We start from the raw sequence: 22,169 nt of genomic DNA on the forward strand, positions 1-22,169 counted from the left end.
CGGTCTTCTGCCTATAGAAGACCTTTGGAAGATCTTCTGCCTATAGAAGAGCTTTGAAAAGTATTCTGCCTATAGAAGACATTTGCACGGTCTTCTGCCTATAGAGGACCTTTGGAAAGTCTTCGGCCTATGAAGGTCTTCAGCTTATAGAAGAACTTTGGAAGGTTTTCTGCCTCTAGAAGACTTTTGGAAGGTCTTCAGCCTATGGAAGACCTTGCAATGTCTTCTGCCTCTACAAGACCTTTGGAAGGTCTTCAGCCTATAGAAGACCTTTGGAAGATCTTCTGCCTATAGAAGAGCTTTGAAAAGTATTCTGCCTATAGAAGACATTTGTACGGTCTTCTGCCTATAGAAGACCTTTGGAAGATCTTCTGCCTATAGAAGAGCTTTGAAAAGTATTCTGCCTATAGAAGACATTTGTACGGTCTTCTGCCTATAGAAGACCTTTGGAAGATCTTCTGCCTATAGAAGAGCTTTGAAAAGTATTCTGCCTATAGAAGACATTTGTACGGTCTTCTGCCTATAGAAGACCTTCTTTGTACAGAAGACCTTTAGAAGGTCTTTTGTCTATAGAAGACCTTCAGAAGGTGTTCTGTCTATAGAAGACCTTCAGAAGGTGTTCTGTCTATAGAAGACCTTCAGAAGGTGTTCTGTCTATAGAAGACCTTCAGAAGGTCTTCTGTCTATAGAAGACCTTCAGAAGGTATTTTGTCTTCTGTCTATAGAAGAACAAATTTAGAAGGTCATATATCTATAGAAAACTCTTGGAAGGTCTTCTGCCTATAAAAAATATAATATCTTTCAAAGATCTTCTGCTTCTGCATGACCTTTAAAAGGTCATTTGTCTATAGAAAACCGTTAGAAGCTCTTCTGTTTTTAGGAGAACCGAAAATCGTCGAAATCGCTTCAAAATTATACCTTCCATAGAGTCGTTTCGTTTTGTCGTTTTATAGGAGTCCTTAAGAATGTCCGTATGGAACCATTAGAAGACCTTCCGCCTTTGTCTGGCTTTAGAAGGTCTTCTTCCTTAGAACTCTATCTTAAAAGCACTTCTTCCATACTTACTCTTATTTAATTAATTTCTTTTGTTATTCTTTTACAGAATGGTTTCTGGGCTGGTGTATTTTGGTGTGTTCTTTTATTCTTGCCCACTTTAATTGTGGCTGTTAAATTATCTAGTTTATATCAAAAATCAGATCCCTATCCCGGACCCTTGGTTGAATCGTAAGTATAATTGCTTTTAAATTTCACATATTTCCTCTTTTTCCCTTAAAAAAAAACTGTAGACGAAATTTTCCATATCACAAAAGAACAACAAAAACCCCAAAAAAGAACAACAAAAATGATTTGTGATATAATTTAACAACAAAACAATAACAATTTACATACCCGGCTTAGATTTATTATTAGATACAATTTTGAGAATGTTAAAAAGTTGAAGCTTGTTTTGTGTTGGCATCAGTTATCATTATTCGTAGCTTATTGTTTTTCCTATTTTCCTTCCTTCTTTTTTTCTTATTTTTGTTTCGTTTGCCCATCAACTCGTGTTCAAATATTTATGATTATAATTTCTTTATATTGTTATTATTATTATTATTGTTATAAATATTAACATTTAAAATTGTGTTTGTTTTTATTGTAACATCTTGTGATATATTCGTTTGAAAAACAATTCAAAAAATCTTTAAACACACATCTTCACACCCACTCTAAATGATGGACCCCCATAACACAGGGAGTATTTATATGATGCATACAGTGAACGTGATCACATTCCATTGTCAAAGTAAGTTTAAAACGTTCTTTCTTTTTTGTTTGTTTCTTCTCTGTTCTGGAATTTTACATAATCATAATCACTCACTCACTATTCATTGTTTTGTTTTGAGGTTTTATGTAAATGGTAAAATGGAAATTAAGAAAAAAGTGATATAGAAATTCAACTATATAAGAAAAAGATTAACTTAAAAACTTAAATATTAAAAAAAGTATTCAAACTGACGTTAACGCTGCGGTGGGAACAACAACAAGGTGCCACCTCACTAAAACCGGCGCCTAATGTCGTGCTACTAGGTCAGCACAACACTATATTGTAGTAATACCTGATTTGGGTACTATGTATGAGCATTCTTGCCACATCCCATCCAGGCAGATCTGAAAATTTATCCATGATCTAGAGAAAAAAATCTAACGTTTTAACCTCTTTGTTAGACAATCATAGGAGCCATAAGTTAAATTTTCTATTGCAACAAAGGCCAGATGTAATTGCTAAATTCATTGTGGATCGGGTTGATATCTAATCAATACGCAGCTATGACCTATCAGAACCATCATTGTTTCAAAGTAACCTCTCGAAATCTCTCTATCTCAACTCCTCTGATTGACTGCAAGCCCACATAACTGCGACCCAACCATTTTATCTGTAGAAGACTCTAAGAAAGGGGTTTTTTCTTTAGAAGACATTTAGAAGGCCTTTTGTCCTTTGGGTGCCACCGTGGTGCAATGGTATGCACGCCCGCCTTGCACGCAGAAGGTCGGTGGTTCGATTCCCCGGCCAGGCAACATCAAACATTTTTCAACGGTGGCAAAATACCCCTCAGTAATGTTGGCGACATTTTCTGAGTATTTCAGCCTTGTAAAACTACTCTACAAGTGGTGTCTTTAGACACGCCGTTCGGACTCGGCGATAAACAGTAGGTCCCATATCATTGAGCTAATTTGAATCGGGGTGCACTCATTGATATGAGAGAAGTCCCCCTTGTCCCGTATGGGATGTTGTGGAACAATGTTATGTTTGTTGTTTGTCCTTAGAAGATCGCATGTCCATAGAAACCTTTAAAAAGTTTAATTCCCATAGAAACCATAAGACGTTCTTTTGCCCATAGAAGTCCTTAATATGGTCGTTTTGGTCTTGAAGACTTTTATATGGTCCTTTATCGCTGAAAGATCTTTAGAAGGTTTTCTGTCCTAGAAGTCCTTAAAATGATCTTTTGCCCATAGACTGCCCTTATAATGTCTTCTGTCCCTAGCGGAAAAAAATCCCTCCATTCTCCTTACAAGGGGTTAGACTTATGACAGCCCAGTCCTTAGTAAGGAGACTTGGGTTCTGGAGCTCCAGCATCCTCAGCAGAAGTTCCTTGTCCACGGGAGGTGGGGAACCCATGCTGGGAATACCTTCCTTGATGGAATCTCCTCTTGCGAGCTCCTGTTGAGACATTTGATGACCTTAACTCCCATCTGAAGGAAGGCACCGCCAAACTGACGGTCACCCTGATCTACCTCAGTGGACACACCGGCTCTACGAAGACGAGTCTCGAAGAGCAACCAGTGACTTTCGCTGATTTTCCCGAAGGGGTCAGCTCTGTCGATGATTGCAACCAGGAGATCGTCATCGGTTGCCACTTTGGCGTAGGGTTTCCTACGTCCTTGACCACGGGCCTTGGTAGCAGCTTTTCCCGAGGAGGTGGACGCCTTCTCAGTACTGGTGCTACTTCCCTTGGCTTTGCGATCAAGAACGCCAGCATAGGAGTCCGCCGTGTTGGCGGCCTGGGAGATCATCGTCTTCTTTGGCCCACAGCCTTCTGAAGAGCGGACCCCCCGCTTCACAGTCTTTGGCTGTGAGGACTTGTTCGCCTTCTCAGAAGTCGATGCTGTCCCAGACGATCCTCCCGTTGTGACTCCCGAACAGCTTGCGCGGGTCTCAGAAACATTTTGTTCCTCCGCTTTACCTTCGTCAGTTGGGGTAGGATCCGGATTCGGGACAGTCACCTTCCCCAGTTGACTACCCTTACCAGAGTCTTTTGGTGTCAGATTATGCCCCTTATCCTTTCCCAGTACTTTCTGATCCGGGTTCGGCTTCGGAACAGCTTTAGGTTCCACCTTACTGCCAGAAGCAGCAGGCTTCACCTCCACTTTTTTGCTTGTCACCGTAGTCTCTTTCGAGTCTTTGGCTGAAGCAGCGACAGGGTCTGGGAGGAAGATTTTGTCCACCAAGAGTTCGCATCTGGGTGCGTTAGGATAAGTTCTTTCGAACTTCCTAACGTACTTGAGCTTACTCTTGATGAAAGTTATCTCTCTCTTTGAATGCGAGTTCGCGTCCCTTCCCACGAACATGCGCAGATATGAAATCGCACGTTTATAGTGCCTCGTATCTGCAGCCTCTTTGGCGGATATTGCAATTAAGTTGGTGTCCGTCGATGAAGTCTCCTTGGATTCCCCAACGCAGGCCGGAGACTTAGGGTCAGTGGCTATTGTTGGAGTTTCCGTTGATTCCTCATCGTTGGCCATCGACTTAGAGTCAGTGGCTGTTGATGGATCCTCTTTAGATTCTCCATCAACATCCATTGACTCAGTAGAAATCTGCCTCCGAAGATTAGTATCGGCGGGTGCCGATACAGGACCAGACTGGATCAGATTTGTTGGGGATTGCGAACCTAGGTCCACAACCTCTTCTCGACCACATCACCGTCAGTGGACATGTCATAATCAGACCTCATAGTTGACTCAGCTGGGATCACCGTAATGTCCAGTTCGTCGTCAGTGAGGGTGAGATTATTTAGCATGTCCTCTGGTGGCATGGTCGAAACAAGTCTCTCCAGTTGGTCAAGGAGTTCCCTGCTCTGTCTCTCAAGAGTGTCTCCAATAACTTTGAGATTTCCGTGCGTCCCCGCCCAAAACTACGGTCATGTCAGCCGTGGACTGATTTACACCAGTTATGGCTAAAGCGTTGTCCTTTGGAATTGCCGGTTCGTCAACTATATTTCGGATTGAATTTTCTGCACTTGTAGCAGTTACAGCTGTAGGTGCCAAGGCATCCACACCTAAGACAATCGGATCACAATCGCTTGATCTCGACGGCAGGTGGCTTGTGATCTCACCAACGCTTACCGCCGGTACTGGGTTATTAACTCCCTGCACCGTAACTTGACTCCTTTTATGTATTTTACCCATCTTAGTTGATTTATTTAAGGGAACTACCCCGATCCAATTTTGGTCCACGAGGGGTTTGAAAGAAAAACCCTCAGGGTCTTTAAGATATGTGAAGACAGATTCGCCTTCGGTTTCCCTCGGGCAGTGCTGACCCCACATAACTCAGAGACCCCCTTCTCATCCGCCACCCGGGGAGACCCAGTAGAAGATTGGCAAAGCTACTCTGAATGCTATTCAAAGCTGCTTGATAGGCTTGCTGCTCTGGATTATGAGATTGCTGCTGACATGCCTGGAGGCCCTATTCGTAATATGGTGATTGGGATGGATCTCACGGTAACACCCGAGCAAATACTATAACAAGAGCATGGTACACTGAAGACATAAGGAGGCACCCTGTTGCAGTTCTCAGGGTGGCATTCCGTCAGGTTTGAATATTAGCTTACCACAGACCGACTTATCACGTTATATTTGGTCAACAAGGTTTCTTTGTCTGCAATCATGGCTAGGGACTTGAGAGCCATGATCTCACATCCCAGCCTGTCGCAGGTAGCTGTGGCATGTGCGGACGACTTGAACATGCTGTCGAATTTGGCCCCTAGGTGGTAAGATCAGTCAAATAGCAGTTCAGCCTTTCACAAATGACATCAAGGATACGTTATTATCTCAATGCCGCGTGGAGGGGGTGGAATACTGGAAATGTAAAGGTTATACAATACAAGATATCGCCCGACCCTGTGCTGCTTACGGAACCCATACTAATGATCGGCAACTGAATAAAATCTGTACGATTCCCCCTTTCTGGCATCCTTGTCGGGCTTCATTTTCCAAATCTGGAACGATGTGGTTAGCTAGCGACAGTAAATGCGGCGGAGCTAGGAAAACTGTCGATTAAAAAAAATAACTTGCCCACCTCTTCGAATCAGTCAGCGTAACGTCTCCAATTGTGACTGAGGTCCTATCTTCCTTCTTTCCAGGGTTCGAGAGTGACTTAAAAGTTGTCCATAATTCACTTATTCCGGCTCTAATGTTGCAACTCTTCAGATGATTTAGCCGCTTGTTCCCCTTATTCTCATCAATTAACATGTTAACACTCCAGTTTTAGCTCTCTGACACTGGTGTCGCTGGGGTTGACTTGGCGAAGCACATCACGCGCATTTGCTAATACTGTCGCCTCTTCTGGGAATTTTGGTTTTACTTCGGGTATATGGCAATGATGATGTCTCGGAACGTCAGAAGGGTTGGGCAGATCTCCGAAGCGATGATTGGTGAACTCTCTGAAACTAGGCCAAATAGCCTTCCCATGATTAATGAAAGTGCGGCGTTCAGACATGATGAAATCGGGAAGTCTGTTGTTGGAGACAATTATTGGGAAATGGTCTGACCCAAGACAAAGGGGCAGGTTGCCATGGGGCATCATTGTTATATCTGGCGAACTGTGACACTACGCTAATTCTGGTAGGGGCGTTCTCATTGACCGTGAAAAATGTGGATCTATCAATCTGCTCAGCCACTACTACACCCCTTCGGTCATTTCCGAGAACCGAATGCCAAAACTCATGAGGGTCCCAAGACTAGCCGGTTATGACCTTCCAAAAGCAGGCTAATGTTGGTTCTATAACCAGCTATTACAGGACAGCTATTTAACGGCGGGAAGTATACGGTAATCATCTGACAGCCACCCCCATACATTCCATATACGGGTCATAAGAGCAGGGTTAAGTGAAATAGGTCTGTATTGAACAGATTGATGCAATATGAAAGCTAATCCTCCACCTCTAGTGCGATTCTTCCTCAGTACGTTGTGACCATTACAACGCTGTAAGCTGCAGTTGTTGTTGAGCTTTGTTTCCTGCAACGTCGAGACCTTGATGTTCTTCCGACTCATAAAATCCACTATTCCCCCGATCTTACCACGGAGTCAATTGCAATTAAATAATGTATGCATTTTCAGAGATTGGAACAGCAACGGCTGTCGTTAAGTGCTGCGTGTGTGACTGCTGTTTTGGGCGACTGCAAGGGAGTCTTGTATTCTTATGACTGGCGGTTTTGTTCACGCAACAACATAGTCCTTGTCGTAGGAACCCGAGAAGGACGGACTGGGGCAGGTTCACTGATCTGACGAACCATCAACTGACACTCACCGGAAGGATAGTATCAGTTGCTGAGTTTAACAGTAAAGTGTCAAACATAACAGAAACCCTTCTTCGCTGCCGTAAGGATGCCTGTCCATTAACTTATCCTGGGAAGAAATCCCAACCGGTGTGGTGGAACAAGGATCTTGGCGAACTGCGGAAAAACACCAAAAAGTTGTATAACAGAGCGCACGCGACGAAACTTGAAGTGACTGTGAATCGTATAAAGCGAGTTTCAAAAAATACAAGAGTGAAATCAAGCGCGCCAAAAAGAAGTCATGGGTTTGTTTCTGTGAGTCTGTAGAAGGAGTAAACGACGCTGCCAGATTTCGCAAGATACTCTCCAAAGACCCCAAATCCATTGGTAGTATCAAAAAACCGGACGGCACGTGGACAGACTCCGGTCTTGAGACTCTAAACCTGCTAGCTGAGACCCACTTCCCTGACTGCACGGACGCCAGTAACCTTCACATTAAATGTGACAACTTCCAAGTCCAAGTGTCAGTGGACGAGAGCCTCATCGATAAGGTTGTAAGCAGAAACAAGATAAAGAAAGTGGGCAGTAAGTACATTCAAACCCTATAAGTCACCTGGTCCAGATGGAATAATTCCTGCGATGCTTCATTTTGCCGCACCGCAGATATACCTAATTCTGGAGGAGATATTCAGGGCCTGTTTGTTTCTTTCCTGCGTACCAGATCTGTGGAAGGAGGTAAAGGTAACTTACATCCCCAAAGCGGAGAAAGCCAGTCACTCTGCACCAAAAGATTACAGACCTATTAGCTTGTCCTCCTTTCTCCTCAAGACACTCGAACGACTGATCGATCTGGAGATTAGGAGCTTTACAGACACTGCCTCGCTGAGCAACTCGCAGCATGCCCACATGAAAGGTAAATCTGTGGAAACCGCTCTTCATGAGGTCGTGGGTTTAATTGAGAGAAATATGGAGAATTCAAACTTTACCTTGGCGGCTTTCCTGGATATAGAAGGGGCCTTTAACAACGTAAAACTTGAGTCCATTCATCTCTCGCTTAGAGCGGTCAACACCCCGGAAACCCTGATATGCTGGATAAATAGGATGCTGGAGAGCAGGATCATTAATTCCAGTATTGGGGAGTTGACAATAAGGAAGACAGTAACCAGGGGGGTTACTCTGTATTGCGATGCGTTTGCGTTTGGTATTTTTTAGCGCAAGATATTTGCGTTAACGCACGATTTTGACATACCCTTTTATTACAGATTGCGGCGGTGCCAGAAAGGAAAAAGGAACAAAAATACTTGCAAAAGGAGATACAAAAACGCATTGGAGACGTATTTAATTTCCTTGCGCATCGCAATAGAGAGTAACCCCCCAGAGGTACCCCTCAGGGAGGTGTACTCTCACCGCTGCTGTGGCTACTTGTGATAAACAATATTTTTCTTGTCCACAATATCGGAGCTTATGCAAAGAGCCTTATCAAAGCTGTCCCGTTGGGCCACCGCAAATGGCCTTGGTGCAAATCCAACGAAAACAGAACTGGTGCTGTTCACTAGAAAGCGTAAGCTCGGCGACTTCGTGCCACCAACATTGGATGGAGTGCAATTACATCTATCTCCTGAGGCCAAATACCTAAGTACAATCCTGGATTCTCAATTGAGATGGAAGAGGAACGTCGGAAGCGGACGAAAAGAGGTATGATTGCACTTTATTCATGTAAGAATTCGATTAGGAAAAGCTGGGGATTAAATCCAGCTATTATACACTGGTTGTATAATACTGTGGTGAGACCCATCCTATCCTACGGATGTCTTGTCTGGTGGCATGCGCTTCGACACAAGTCGAACTCGGGCAGCATAGACAAGGTGCAAAGGGCAGCCTCGATCCTGATAACTGGAGCTTTTAGAAGTACACCACAAGCAGCTCTAAATGCGATGTTGAACCTCTTGCCCATGAGGCTCAGCATCAAAGGTCAAACAGCACGTAGTGCCCTAAGGCTACATGAATTGAATCGTTGGCGTGACAGCACCTATGGACATGCATGCATTCAAATTCGGAAAAGGCATTCCGGGATATGCTGCTTCAAAAACGATACAAATACAAAGGTATGTACACTGAGGTGGCAGCGGTTGGGCGGAACAACCGGTGATGTGTGCTATCGGGTTAATCCGGTATCAAAGAACCCGCCGCCGTGAAATTGATGATATCTGGTTGATGCTGTAGCAGCATAGAAACCTAAGTAGAAGCATAGATTTGATGCTGGGTTGGCAGCCGCTGGCCAAAACACTATGGTTTTGGAACAATCCCGTACGAAAGAAACTGCTGCCGTGGGATTGGTTGCTTGGTCTGGTGTCGGTTAAGATGCTGTATATCAAAAAACATGCCATAATAAGCACCCTCATACTATTATTTGTTTCCGCGGGTCAAAAATATGATACCTTCCGATTTCGACATTGACGTCTCCTATGTCTGATTTCGGGTCAATCCGGTAACGAAGAACCCGCAGCCGTGAAATTGATGATACCTGGTTGTTCTTGTAACAACATAGAAACCTAAGTAGAATCATAGGTTTGATACTGGGTTGGCAGCCGCTGGACAAAACACTATGGTTTAGGGTCAATCCGGTACAAAAGAAACCACTGCCGTGGGATTGGTTGTTTGGTCTGGCGTCGGTTAAGATGCTGTATATCAACAAACATGCTATAAGCACCCTCATACTTTTATTTCAATATTAATGTAATGACTAGGACAGTGGCCATTTGTTCTCTCTCTCCTTAGGCGTCACGTCTACTGCTTATCATCCATCCATAAAACCTCAAAACCCTCATTAGAATATGCACTTAGTTTAGAATTAAGTACTTTCATGCTCTGTCTATCTATCGAAAGATGTGAGTAGTAGTAAAAATTTGTTATGAAATTGGCATTTTTGAATATTTGGAATTATTTTGAGTTTTGCAAAATTGTTGTCTAAATTCTATTAGAAAATATTTTTTTTTTTTAAGATCGAAAACAAGGTTGCTTTGCATTGATAAAAATTACATTCAGTCTCGGTGATGTCGAGTTTTAAACTTTGCAGCCTTGTTTTCAACACTATGACTATAACTTTCTCTCTCTTTTTCTATCAATCTCGCTCTTTCTCTTGTCTATATCATTCATTCTATAAAAATACAAAAAAAAGAACCATAATATTTATTTATATTTTTCATTGCATATAACTATTTATTTATATTTTTAATTTTCTGTGTTGTTGTTGTTTCTTGTCCTCCTATCTCTCTCCATCCATCTGTATAAATTGGGATGTGTCTTCTTGTAAATGTGTGATATTTACGTACAAAAATAAAAAAATCGAAATAGTGGTCCAAAAAATAAACGACGCAAGAATAAAGATCGCCGACGTCGCGATTATTATGAAGATCCCATAGTTTCGACATCGCATGGAATACCACCAGTTGGTGCTGGGGTACGAGATACACGTTACAGTGATATGGCGCCCAAGTAAGTCAAACATTTTTCTTTTTTTTTAATTTCATATCATTTTTCATTTTCTTTTTTATCGATCACAAAACTCATCTTACAAAACAACATTCTTCAACTAATTAAATATTAAAAAAATATTAATTGGCTAGAGTTTTTATTAACAATTTAGAGATTTTCTTCTTAAAAAAAAAAAGACAAATCTGTGGAATGTTTATTGGTTGATTTTTAACTATTAACAAGCTTGATGCCATGGCTTTCCTAAGACCTATTAACTTTTTATTAAAACAATTAATAATAATAAAAAAATAGTACCTTTATCCCCCCAAAACTTTAAATAGTTTCCCCCTAGCTCTCTCTCTCTATAATGCTCTAAATTTTTAATTATAAAAATTAATTTTATTGTTAAATTAGTTTTTAATTTTACATTAATGTTGTTTCCTTTTGAATTTTATAATTTTAACCTTTGTTTTTGGTTTCTCTAAAATTTAGAAGTATGGTTGGGGCTATTGATACAAGGCCAAAAGCACTGGCGGCGGATGGTTTCTTTTAGGTATTATATGGATTAAACAAAAGGCTAAGAATCTGCAGCTTAATAACAACAATGCGCCTTGTTAGGCTGTGTCTTTCGCCCTATCTCTCACAACAACAACCCACATACACATTCGCTTTCTAACATTTGTGTATTATTTGTTATGTGCGTCTAAAAGTTAGCATCGTCATTCGTTCTAAGATAGGTGGAAGGCTAAGGCAAATTTATAAGAAGAGAAATATAATAAAGAATTTTTAGAATCGATATTGCCTCAAATATAAAGAAGTAGAGTATAAATGTACATCTAATGAGATATTGTATTGTATTTATGTTAAAATTCTAAACCACAATATTGCAAATTTGAAAAGGCTCTTAACGACAAGATGGAAAAGTCGAACTTAACTTTATATTGGCCTTCCTCCTTAAATCATTAGTTCTTATGAATCTTAAACAAACAATTTACATTTTAACAGCTTAGTTCATTGTTTTTGTAAGCGTTTTCATTTTATCTAATCATACAGAACCCATTTTCATTTACATTGGACAATAATAATATCTGTAATTCTGAGTTGTTTTGGTGAAACTCTCAATAATCCATCTCTTCAAAAAACTAAGAATTGCAGTAATTAATATTGCCCAGTCGCCCTTGTCCCGTTGGGGATGTTTGTGGGAACATACATACATTCGTAATATTGCTCAATATCAATCAAGACATGTATATCTAACATTTATCAAACATTTCATAATTTGTTTAATTATCACTTATCAACAAAATCTATTAATCATTCATTCATAAACGCATTGACCAGATGATGGATGTATTTGGCTTTGTATTGACACAATACAGCTGCACTTTGGTCTACTTAACGAACCGCTTCTTCAACAGAGGAGCACACAAAACTTGTATTTTTTAAGTTTCTTATTTTTTCCTTTGTTTGTTTCATGTAATGCTCGTGTTTTATTGCTCTGCAAACACATGTCAGGGACACTTGATTAGAGCCATAAATTTGTCATTAAACTTGAAACTTAAATGTCTAACCCCCACTACACAATGTTTGTATATAGGAACTGGTTTCCACATTAACTATTAAAATTACATTTGTGGATTTATTAAAGGCTTTATTAATTAAAAATATGATACAGCAGTTTAAAAATCAAATTTTGAATTAAATCTGTAGTAATGTAGATTACTAATTGTTATCTCATTGGAAATCAACATTTAACACAAAGCTGACAGAGATAATCTTGCCTCTATGTAGACAATTAGGTTTCAATTATCTCCATAACACATCCTTTGTTATTGAATGAAGCAAAACAAGTAAAAAAGTATCAGTCGGCTTTGCCGACAGAGATATACCCTCAGCATGTGAATTTAAACACTTTTTTCCCAAAAAAAAAACGTATGTATTTAGGGGGTTTTTCAAAATGATGGGCGTATGAACCGACAAAATATGGATTGGATTAAAGCTCAAAAATTTTCGGGGGATATCGATAGATAGGGGGTTTGTACCATACTTGCCTACGAAAAACATAATATCGCATTAAACAGGGCCACTAGAAAAACCTTCGGTAAACATTTCCAAAGGTCGAGGATCCTTAACCACACTTAACCACACAAAAATGTTAAACATTTCTGTAGGTGGTACCCCAAGGATTGGACCGATAGGGCCAACATTTGAACATAAACGACTTTTGGACAAAATATTTAGAGATTCAAAGTTTGGACCAAATCGGTTGCTACGTTTAAAAAATATCGCGCGTACCAAATTAGCAAATATTTTCGAACTTTTGTGGGAGAGGTACGGAAGTAGTGGACAAGCACCACCTTCGTATTTCATCTAATATTCGAAGAAATATTACGATATCCAAATTGTGGACGAACGCAGTATTCGGTTCGAGCTCTCCAGTCACTACATATTGTGTCATAGGTGTTTTTTTTTACACCTTTTGGGGTTTTTTTCTCAAGAAGTATGGACTTGCCCTTGAAAAAACTTTTACTGTTGTAATTGAGTAAGCGAAGGCAAGTTGCTTCAACAGACATCAAAGTGATTCGAGAACAGGTCTTAAAGTGAACTCATCCGAAAGTTAGTGTAGGAGGTACCGGAAGTAGTGGACAAATACAGTCCATATTCGAACCTGATCTATATCTGCTAGATATATTAGGATGTGTAAAGTATGGACCAAATCGGTCACTCTCTTCAAGAGTTATCGTGCGCACAATTTTTCCGAACATTTTTGAACTATTGTGGAGTGGTCCGATACAACCCACCTTCGAAATTAAACTAAGTTGGGCAAAATATTACGAAATCCAAATATTGGACCGAATCTGCAGGTCTGTTCGAGAGTTATCTTGCTCTCCAAACACTACAAACGGTATCATAGGGCTTTTTTTGCAACTTTCAGGCTATTTTCTCAGGAAGTAAAGACTTGCCCCCGATGAAACTTGTACCGTCGTAATGGGGGCAATGAATACAACTTGTTGCAAAAAAAAATCAAAGCGATTCGAGAGAAGGTCCTAATCTGAACTTATGCGACATTTTGTGTGGGAGGTACCCGAAGGAGTGGACCTATTGAGTCCATTTTGGAACCTCATCTAAGTTTGGTAGAAATTTCACGATGTGCAAAGTATGGATCAAATCGGTTGCTTCCTTCCAGAGTTATCGTGCTCAAAAATTTTCCAAACATTTTCGAACTTTTAAGGGGAGGTACCGGAAGGAGTGGACCGATATAGCCCATCTTCGAACTTAAACTAAGTTTGGACAAAATATTACGAAAGCCAAAATTTCGAGAGTTATCGTGCGCTCCAGCCAGCCAGACAGACGGACGGGCATTGCTCAATCGACTCTAAATTGTCTGAAACACATTTGGTCCAAACATACTTGGGGTCCAAAACCATTATTTCGATGAACCACATTTTGCCCAAAAGAAAGTGTATATACCCTCGTTAGCATAAATGCTGAGGGTATAAAGAGACGCAACGCATAGAGAAGGAAGTTGATATTCAGTCGAAAAAAATGTACTTGGCTTTTTCTTAATTTCATTCCATAGAAGAACATTTTAGGAGTTATTCTGTTTACAGAAGACTTATAAAATACCCCAAAATGAATTCTTATATCCAAAGAAGATAACTTCTGTCTTCTGTCTACAGAAGAAAACTTGGCATGCGAGGACGACGTGAAAGTGGTGTCGAATGTGACCCCTAGAATTTTGGGGCAGTTTGTGGTCGGAATTCTGCTACCATCGACCCTGATATTCAACTCTCTTCTATACTGCGCCGTCCATGTGGCCGTGGCGGATATCTGCATATTTCTCGCGTGGAAAAAGGTGCTAAGATCGGTTAAATAGGTGTTCAGTCTCTCACAGATGTCTTCAGGGTAGGTACCTGACGCCAGGATCATACAATCATCCGCATACGTTACGATCTCAATGCCGTCTGGAGGGGGCGGAATACAGGAAAGGTAGAGGTTAAACAGTTCCGGATATATCACACCTCCTTGGGGAACTCCCTGTTTCACTCTACGGTGCTTGGATTTCTTGTTCCTGAATTCCATTTACGACTGGCGACCACACATATGTATAATTGATTATCAAACGTTTCAGGCTTGGCCGGAGGGTTGTCTGCTCGATGTCCTCGAATAGCGTGGAGTGCTTGACAGTATCAAAGGCTTTTGATAAGTCAAGCGCCACCATCACTGTTCACGGTGCTCTTGAATCAAATTTAAATGGAAGGTGCTTACACTTGGGAAGTTTTTGCGGATTCTGAAACTTCAATGTTCATAGATGAGAAAGATCAAAAAACAAAAAAAAAATCGATGGAGCGCTTTTTAAAAAATCACGATTCAAGTTAACATTTTTAGTGGTTGTTTAGGTTTTCACGATTTTGCTAAGAAACCGCAATTCCTATCAAAATGGGACTGAAGAAAATGTTGTAGCTATGAAAATTCTCTACAAGATTGACCTTTACGGTATTTTTGTAGGTTTTACCATTTTTGAGATATTGAAGTTCAAATTAGGACAATGCACTGACTGTATCGCCCCCTTATAAAACAATGTCATGAAGGGTGCGCCTTAACTAACATTTAATAAAAACCTCTTATACAGGGCAAGTTTTTTATGAATTCTAAAACAGCAATATTCATAGATGAGAAAAATCCAAAAACAAGAAAAAATCGCTGTAGGGATTTTTAAATAAATCGCGGTCAAAATTCACATTATTAGGTGTATTTTAGGTTTTCACGATTTTGCTTGGAAACCGCAAGTCCAATCGAAATGGAGCTAAAGAAAATGTTGTAGCTGTGAAAATTCTCTACAGTATTGACGTTTATGATTTGTTCTCAGGCTGTACCATTTTTGAGATAAAGAAGCTCAGTTTACATTTTTAGGTTTTTTTGTTAGGGTTTCGCGATTTTGCTTGAATACGGCAAGTCTTATCGGCATAGCTGTGAAAATTCTCTACAAGACTGGCTTATGTAATTTTTCCTCGGTTGTACCATTTTTTTTAGATATATAAGTTTAAGTTGGGAAATTGTAGTCATGACATTGTTTTATAAGGAGACGATACAGAATTGAATTGAATTTGAATTGTACCAATTTCAACTTCTGTATCTCAAAAGTTGTAAAACCTACGAAAATATCATTAAGGTCAATCTTGTAGAGAATTTTGATAGCTACAACATTTTCTTTATTCACATTTTGATAGGACTTGCGGGTTCCAAGCAATATCGCAAAAACCTAAAACCCCCTAAAAATGTCAACTTGAATCGCGATTTACTTAAAAAGCGCTACGGCGATTTTTTGTTTTTTTTTTTTTTATTTTTCTCATCTATAAACATTGTAGTTTCAGAAACCGCAAAAACTTCCCAGGTGTAATCACCTTCCATTTAAGTTTGATTCAAGAGCACCGTGTGTTCTATCACACGGCCGCTCCTGGTTGAGTCCTCGACAAATATGTGACGTCGTCGATCATCATTAGAATATTTCTTAAGGATTTTTCTTTTCTTCTTATTGAGGTATTCTATCGATAGAAGTAGTGGGGAAGATTATCATTATATTATTCTCCTATTGAAGACGTCGTATCTTATTGTATATCCACAGAAAACCCCCTCAAGAATATTTCGTTTCTGTAAAAGACACCCTATGAATTCATCTTTCTCATACCAACTTTCATACACCACATTCATACAAGTAACATATTGTCTTTTAGCACCGATCATTAGGCTTTTCCGCACCAAGTAGAATCTAAGTGTCTCGTGTCTAAAGATTACACATAACATTTTAAGAAACAATTGTATAGATACATATATAAATTGATTGTAATTAAGAGGTGGAAACCATATAGACCGGCAAAGTACCACCACCATCAGCATAGTACTTTTGTGGTCTTGTAAAAATAACCCTAACAAAACTAAAACAAAAGAAAAACATTCGAAGCAAATGCTTACTAAATTGTGTGTAAATGTAATCTAAATCCAATACCTAAAGTGTATGTGTCTGTATGTTACAAAAAATGTTTGATGTTTGGAATACTCTCAAAAATACTCTACTCCTACTAACCATATAACAAATGGATATGGAAATAATGTAGATATTTAACAAAAAAATGAAACTATTTTTGTACTATATGTGTAAATAACATAACCTCAAATTCTAACATTAATCGGCAACATTTTGTTTTTTGTTTTTTCTTTCTTAATATAGACACTGGGATGGCGGACCACCACGTTACCAAAACCCACCAATGGCACCACCAGCATCTGAATACGAACGCCCACCACCATATTATTATCCGGGCGCCTCGGATCAGGACTAAGTGATCTATATTGAAATTCAGTTTTAAGCTGATGATTCTCACATGAAACAACATTAACGATGAGAACCAAGAGATGGCAATACATGATATGTGAATGATGGAAAAATGAATGGATGAGCTACATACATACATACGACGATGATGATGTTGATAATGTTGCTAATTGAATGTTAAAGAGACGCATAAGGAATGATGAAGATGAGATTCACAATAGCAACAAACCCAATCAAAACTAAAGCAACAAAATAGCTAACATTGTTAATCAAGAGCAACAACAGACAGAAGTCATCAAAACATAAAAAAAATCAGTCCTTTTACAATATTACATACATATATAGTATTACAAATATTATTAAAGAAACGAATTTTTGTTAGTATATTTTTATTAGGTTTTTTTTGTTTGTTAAACTTTGTTCACAAGTTTTATATACATATATTTTTTTATTAAATCATTATACATGGGCTGCAAGGAAATACCTTCTAAGGTGGGCAATTTAAGCCATTGGAGGGTATTAACATTTCGTTCAAATGGTTACACACTTTGTCACTTTAAGATGGACATTTTCCTTCGTAGCATTGTGTAGCAATTAGTCAGAAAGTTAGTAAGAGGAGCTATACTATAACTCTCTATACAAACAAACATACATATAGGTAACATACATACATATTAAATACAACATACATATATTTCCATTTTTTGACTCAATTTTTTAATGTGCGTAGATGATGATGAACATTTGTAAGAAGCCAGACGTATGTGTTGGATAGATGATGATGGTGTGTACCAAAGTAAAAATTCAAATAAAACCAAAATTTTAACGAAAAATTTAACACAAATACACTAACAACATACATTTATACAAATAACTACAACTACTACTACAAAGCAACTACACACATATAAAAATATATAAGTTAGTGTTTGTTTATTGTGAAGAACAACAGCTTTAAAATTGAAATTTCAATTCTCAATTACAAAAACAAAAAAGTAATTAACAAATATCTATATATAGGGTGTTACAAAATGTAAACATTAAGACAAAATTGAAATGTGTGATTAAATTAAGTAAGCTATTGTTTCTATATAGAAAGAAGAAAAATTGTAAAGTATTTTTGTAAGTTTGGTTTTTAAGTTATATATATTTTTTTTAGACATAAATATAAGAATTTTTGACTTTATGTTGTCATATCAACAAACTTGGCTTTCAAACAGATATTTATGTAATTTATGTAATGTAAAGATTTTTGCTGTGGGCAAATAAGTATACTTGGAAAACAGTTTAAGGACTTCTAGGAGAATTCCAATTAATATTTTAAAGGTCACTTTGACATATTCAAGAAGTGTATTTTAGAAAGTTGCAAAGATCTTTCATGAGAAAATATTCATGGCAAGCATGAATAAAAATTCCGTGCGGAATTCGTTCCTTTTCCTCAATTTCACAATTTTTTATTTTCATATTTCTGTCCAAAAAGGGATTAATTTTTTCAATTCTGCGAGAATATTCCATAATTTATTGATTCTAGCATTTTTTTAATGTTTTAAAATATTCAGGGCAATCATGAATAAAATTCCGTGAGGAATTTTTTTCCTTTCCTCAATTTCATAACTTTTATTTCCATATTTATGTCCAAAAAGAGAATATTTTTTGTCGATTCAGCGAGAATATTGCATAATAAGGTGACTTTAGTAGTCTCCAATTTTTTTTAAATATCGATTTAAAAAATAGCTTCACTTTTTAAAATTATTTTCCGTGCGGAAAATTCATTCAAAATTCAGGGAAATATTCATGATTACCCTGTTTCACATTTTCTAAAGGATTTTGTTTCCCTTTATGAAAGACTAATTCCTGTTCTTAACGAAGGAAGAATAATTTTTTAATGAAACAAAACATCTCTGAAGGTCACGGGAAGATTTCTACCATATTAATGAGCTCCTTACTGTTCTAGTTTAACTCCAGGAACTTTTAAGGGGTGAACTCTAGTTTAACTCAATGTGCATACGTTTTTACCAGGAACTTTTAAGGGGTGACCTCCACTTGTAAATTTTAGAATATCGAAAAAATGTCTTGGCCTATTTTAAAGAATATGTATATATATGTGCTTTTATATATGTGCTTTCAAGTCGTTCGGAACAAAATTGACTGAGATATGAGTGTTGGAAGGGAAAAATTCATTGTGATTTGTATGTAGCATAGAAACTTAAAACGTGTTTTTCTCGAAATGACATTTTGAAAACTGTGCCAATTCTAGCTGAAAATCTAAAAACTCGTCCTTCATCGATCGATTTTATTTTAAAAAAAGTTTTGTCCGTATTATGGCCAGAAAATTTCTGTTTTTTAAGCCAAAAATTGAAATTTTGACTTTTGGGTCCACCATTTCCGTAAAACCTAATGGTTAAAAAAAATTCGATCGATGAAGGACTAGGTCTTTACGTTCTAAATAAGCATACAAAAATATATGACGATCGGTTCATTAGTTTTCGAGCCAGAGTTCGCAACGCAAAACGCTTAAATAAAACAGGGTTTGGTAGACGGCCAATTGCCACAAAACTACGTAACATTTTTCAACAAGAAAAATTCAGAAAGTAGATTAAAATGCGATCTATCAAATGAAAAAAATACCTACTAAAAAAGTTTCATAGCTTTCTTGGAAAGCCACTCAAAACCTGAAATGTTCTTTTGGTGATGCCTTCAATCTGTAGAAAACCCATTTAAGAATTCTGCCAAGTATAGCAGACCCCCTATAGAATGTTTCTATTTACGGAAGACCATTAAATTAGACGACATTTTATGTATAGATGGCCTGACTTCCGTACCGGCTGTTGCTTTATGGTTTTTAAATTTCGTCAAAATATTTCAGTTGCACACTCATGGATTGTTCCTCGACAATACAACTAAATGCATCAGAAATAAAAATGATACATGTTTGATTTTTACCTGTATTAAAAATGCCTATTTGTGACGTTTTGAAACACGTAGCTTAGCAATAGTTAAGTACTACGGCGGTAAGAAACACAATACTTCACACATTTGCAGTCATTTGCCAAACAACTGACTTTTCTTCTGTTTCTAGAATACCAGTTAATACCGTCTTTCACCTATGGACTTCCTCTTATTGAGATGTTCTAACTATAGATTACTAATATATGAAGTATGTTGTGTATTTCATTAAGGATCCTTCAATAGATGTCCCTTTATGTATATGAGAGCCCTTAAGAAGCTGTTCTGTCCATATAAGACCCGATAATGTGGCATAATATCTATAGAACCTCTCATATAAAAAAGGAATATCTTTTGCGGGCCATCTATCTTTCCCCTTTCTATATAGATTGCTTTACCGAAACCTTCTATCCGTTGAAGAGAGAAGAGAGGATCCCTTAAAGAGTTTTTTTCTGTTTGTAGAAGATCTCTAATTGGAGCCTTCTTTCCACATAAGACCGATTAATTGTGTCTTGTGTATTTTGTCTACATATGTTCCTACTATGAGATCTTCTGCCTGAAGAAAGTCCCCCTTATGAGTTCTTCTAAGTACAGCAGACCCCTTATGGATAGTTTCCATCTATAGAAGAGCACTAAACAATGTGGCCTTTTATCTAAAGACAGCCCCCTAAATGAGGTTTTCTATGGACAGAGGATCACTTTTTGATGATAGACCCTTTAATTGAGTTTTCTGTCTATAGACTTTTCATGAATGTTTTAAAGATGTCTTGAGGACTTTTTTCTTTATAGGATTTTTTAAAGTTGTCTTAAGGACTTCTTTTCTTTATAGAAGAACGTTTAATGCTCTTCTGTCTATATACGATTCTTTAATTATATATTCATCTACAGATTACCACTTGCCTGATATCAATCATTCTTCAGTGTATATAGGTTGCCTTGCTGAGACCTGTAGATAGAATGATCAGGCTTTAAAGAAATTCTTCTGTTTGTGGAAGACCTCTTAATGAGATTTTCTGCCTATAGAAGACAGATTAATCATGTTTTGTATCTACAGAAGAAGCTTAGGGGTGACTTGTATCTTTCTATTGCATATGCAAGTTCAGTTAGTAAGATATTCCTTCTACCTGTAGAAAATCCCCTTTTGAGCTGTTCTAAGTATAAAAGACCACCCTAATAACTCTTCTATATTTTGAATCGGCCTCGTAAGGGGGTCCTTAAACTATAGAATATATAGAAGACATCTAAAGGAAGAAATGAGATTTTCCCTCTGTAGAAAGAGATCATCTATCTATAGAAGACCTGTAATTAAGGCCTGTTACGAAGAACACCTTAATGAGGCTTCTACCCATTGATACCCTTAAGGAATCGACATCGTAAGAATGGTCTTACACCATAGAATACTTCGTAAGAAAGAATTCTACATAGAAGACACACCGTGGTGCAATGGTATGCACACACGCCTTGCACGCTAAAGGTCGTGGGTTCGATTCCCAGGCCAGGCAACATCAAATTTTCAACGGTGGCAAAATACCCCTCAGTGATGTTGGCGACATTTCCTGAGTATTTCAGCCTTGTAAAACTTCTCTACAAGTGATGTCTTAGGACACGCCGTTCGGACTCGGCAATAAACAATAGGTCCCATGTCATTGAGCTAATATGAATCGGGGTGCACACAATGATATGAGAGAAGTCTCCCTTGTCCCATCTGGGATGTTTGTGGAACAATTATATAGACATATAAAGAAAGTGGTATGTCGAAAGAAAAGCCCTCCAGAAGCTCTTACATTTGTACGATATGGCTCGTGATGGAGATGGAAACCGATTTGAGTCAATTTGATCATAGAGAAGTGTGTCGTTGTGAAGTGGTGTTTTCGCCCATTGCTTGGAATAATTTTAAATTGATTCATGAGAAAATGTTATTCCAAGGAATTGTTGAAAATGTAATAAACGTGTTGTTGATGTAAGAGTCTATGATTCGTCCATGTCTGTTATCCCGGTCGATTCCGAAACATGCACAACAATATGGACAAAAATATTTTCAATCAAATGTGGTTCATCAACGATTTTCACCTCGACATCACCGACTGTTGGGATAACGTTGTCACTGTATTGTATGGTGTAAAAAACATTCGAGAACAGTCCCCTAATGCGATTCCATATTCCACACAGATTCAACACCAGTTACAGGTACCCTACCCATATAAGTTCAACAATTTTCGCTTAAATGTAGTTTAAAGACCGTTTAACATTTTCCGATGCTAGTCCTTGTGTTCCTGCTTACAACGATGTATTTTTTTATCGTGGGCAAAACAATACTTCCTGAGAAAATGACCTGGAAATTCTAAAATTTCCCGCTGTCAAAAATTAATGCTAAACTTGA

The 22,169-nt window shown here is 38.3% G+C and overlaps 1 protein-coding gene across 27 annotated transcripts in view; it reads left to right on the forward strand.

Moving 5' to 3' along the window:
* The window catches only part of promL (prominin-like), a 119,270-nt gene extending 99,903 nt beyond the window's left edge, over positions 1-19,367 (forward strand). For 8 of the 27 annotated variants that reach the window (XM_073983254.1, XM_073983258.1, XM_073983261.1 and 5 more), the window contains 4 exons: positions 1,103-1,224; positions 1,736-1,786; positions 10,390-10,530; positions 16,739-19,367. In XM_073983254.1, coding sequence (XP_073839355.1) covers positions 1,103-1,224; positions 1,736-1,786; positions 10,390-10,530; positions 16,739-16,850 — 426 coding nt within the window. In that variant the 3' untranslated portion in view covers positions 16,851-19,367. Of the gene's footprint in view, positions 1-1,102; positions 1,225-1,735; positions 1,787-10,389; positions 10,531-11,001; positions 11,063-16,738 lie in introns of all 27 variants that reach the window. The other 19 variants (XM_073983263.1, XM_073983268.1, XM_073983262.1 and 16 more) reach the window with 5 other exon arrangements.
* Positions 19,368-22,169: the final 2,802 nt, after the last annotated feature.

This window comes from Musca autumnalis, unplaced genomic scaffold, assembly GCF_047663935.1.
Source record: "Musca autumnalis isolate F117 unplaced genomic scaffold, ASM4766393v1 scaffold_4, whole genome shotgun sequence".
Classification (NCBI taxonomy): domain Eukaryota; kingdom Metazoa; phylum Arthropoda; class Insecta; order Diptera; family Muscidae; genus Musca; species Musca autumnalis.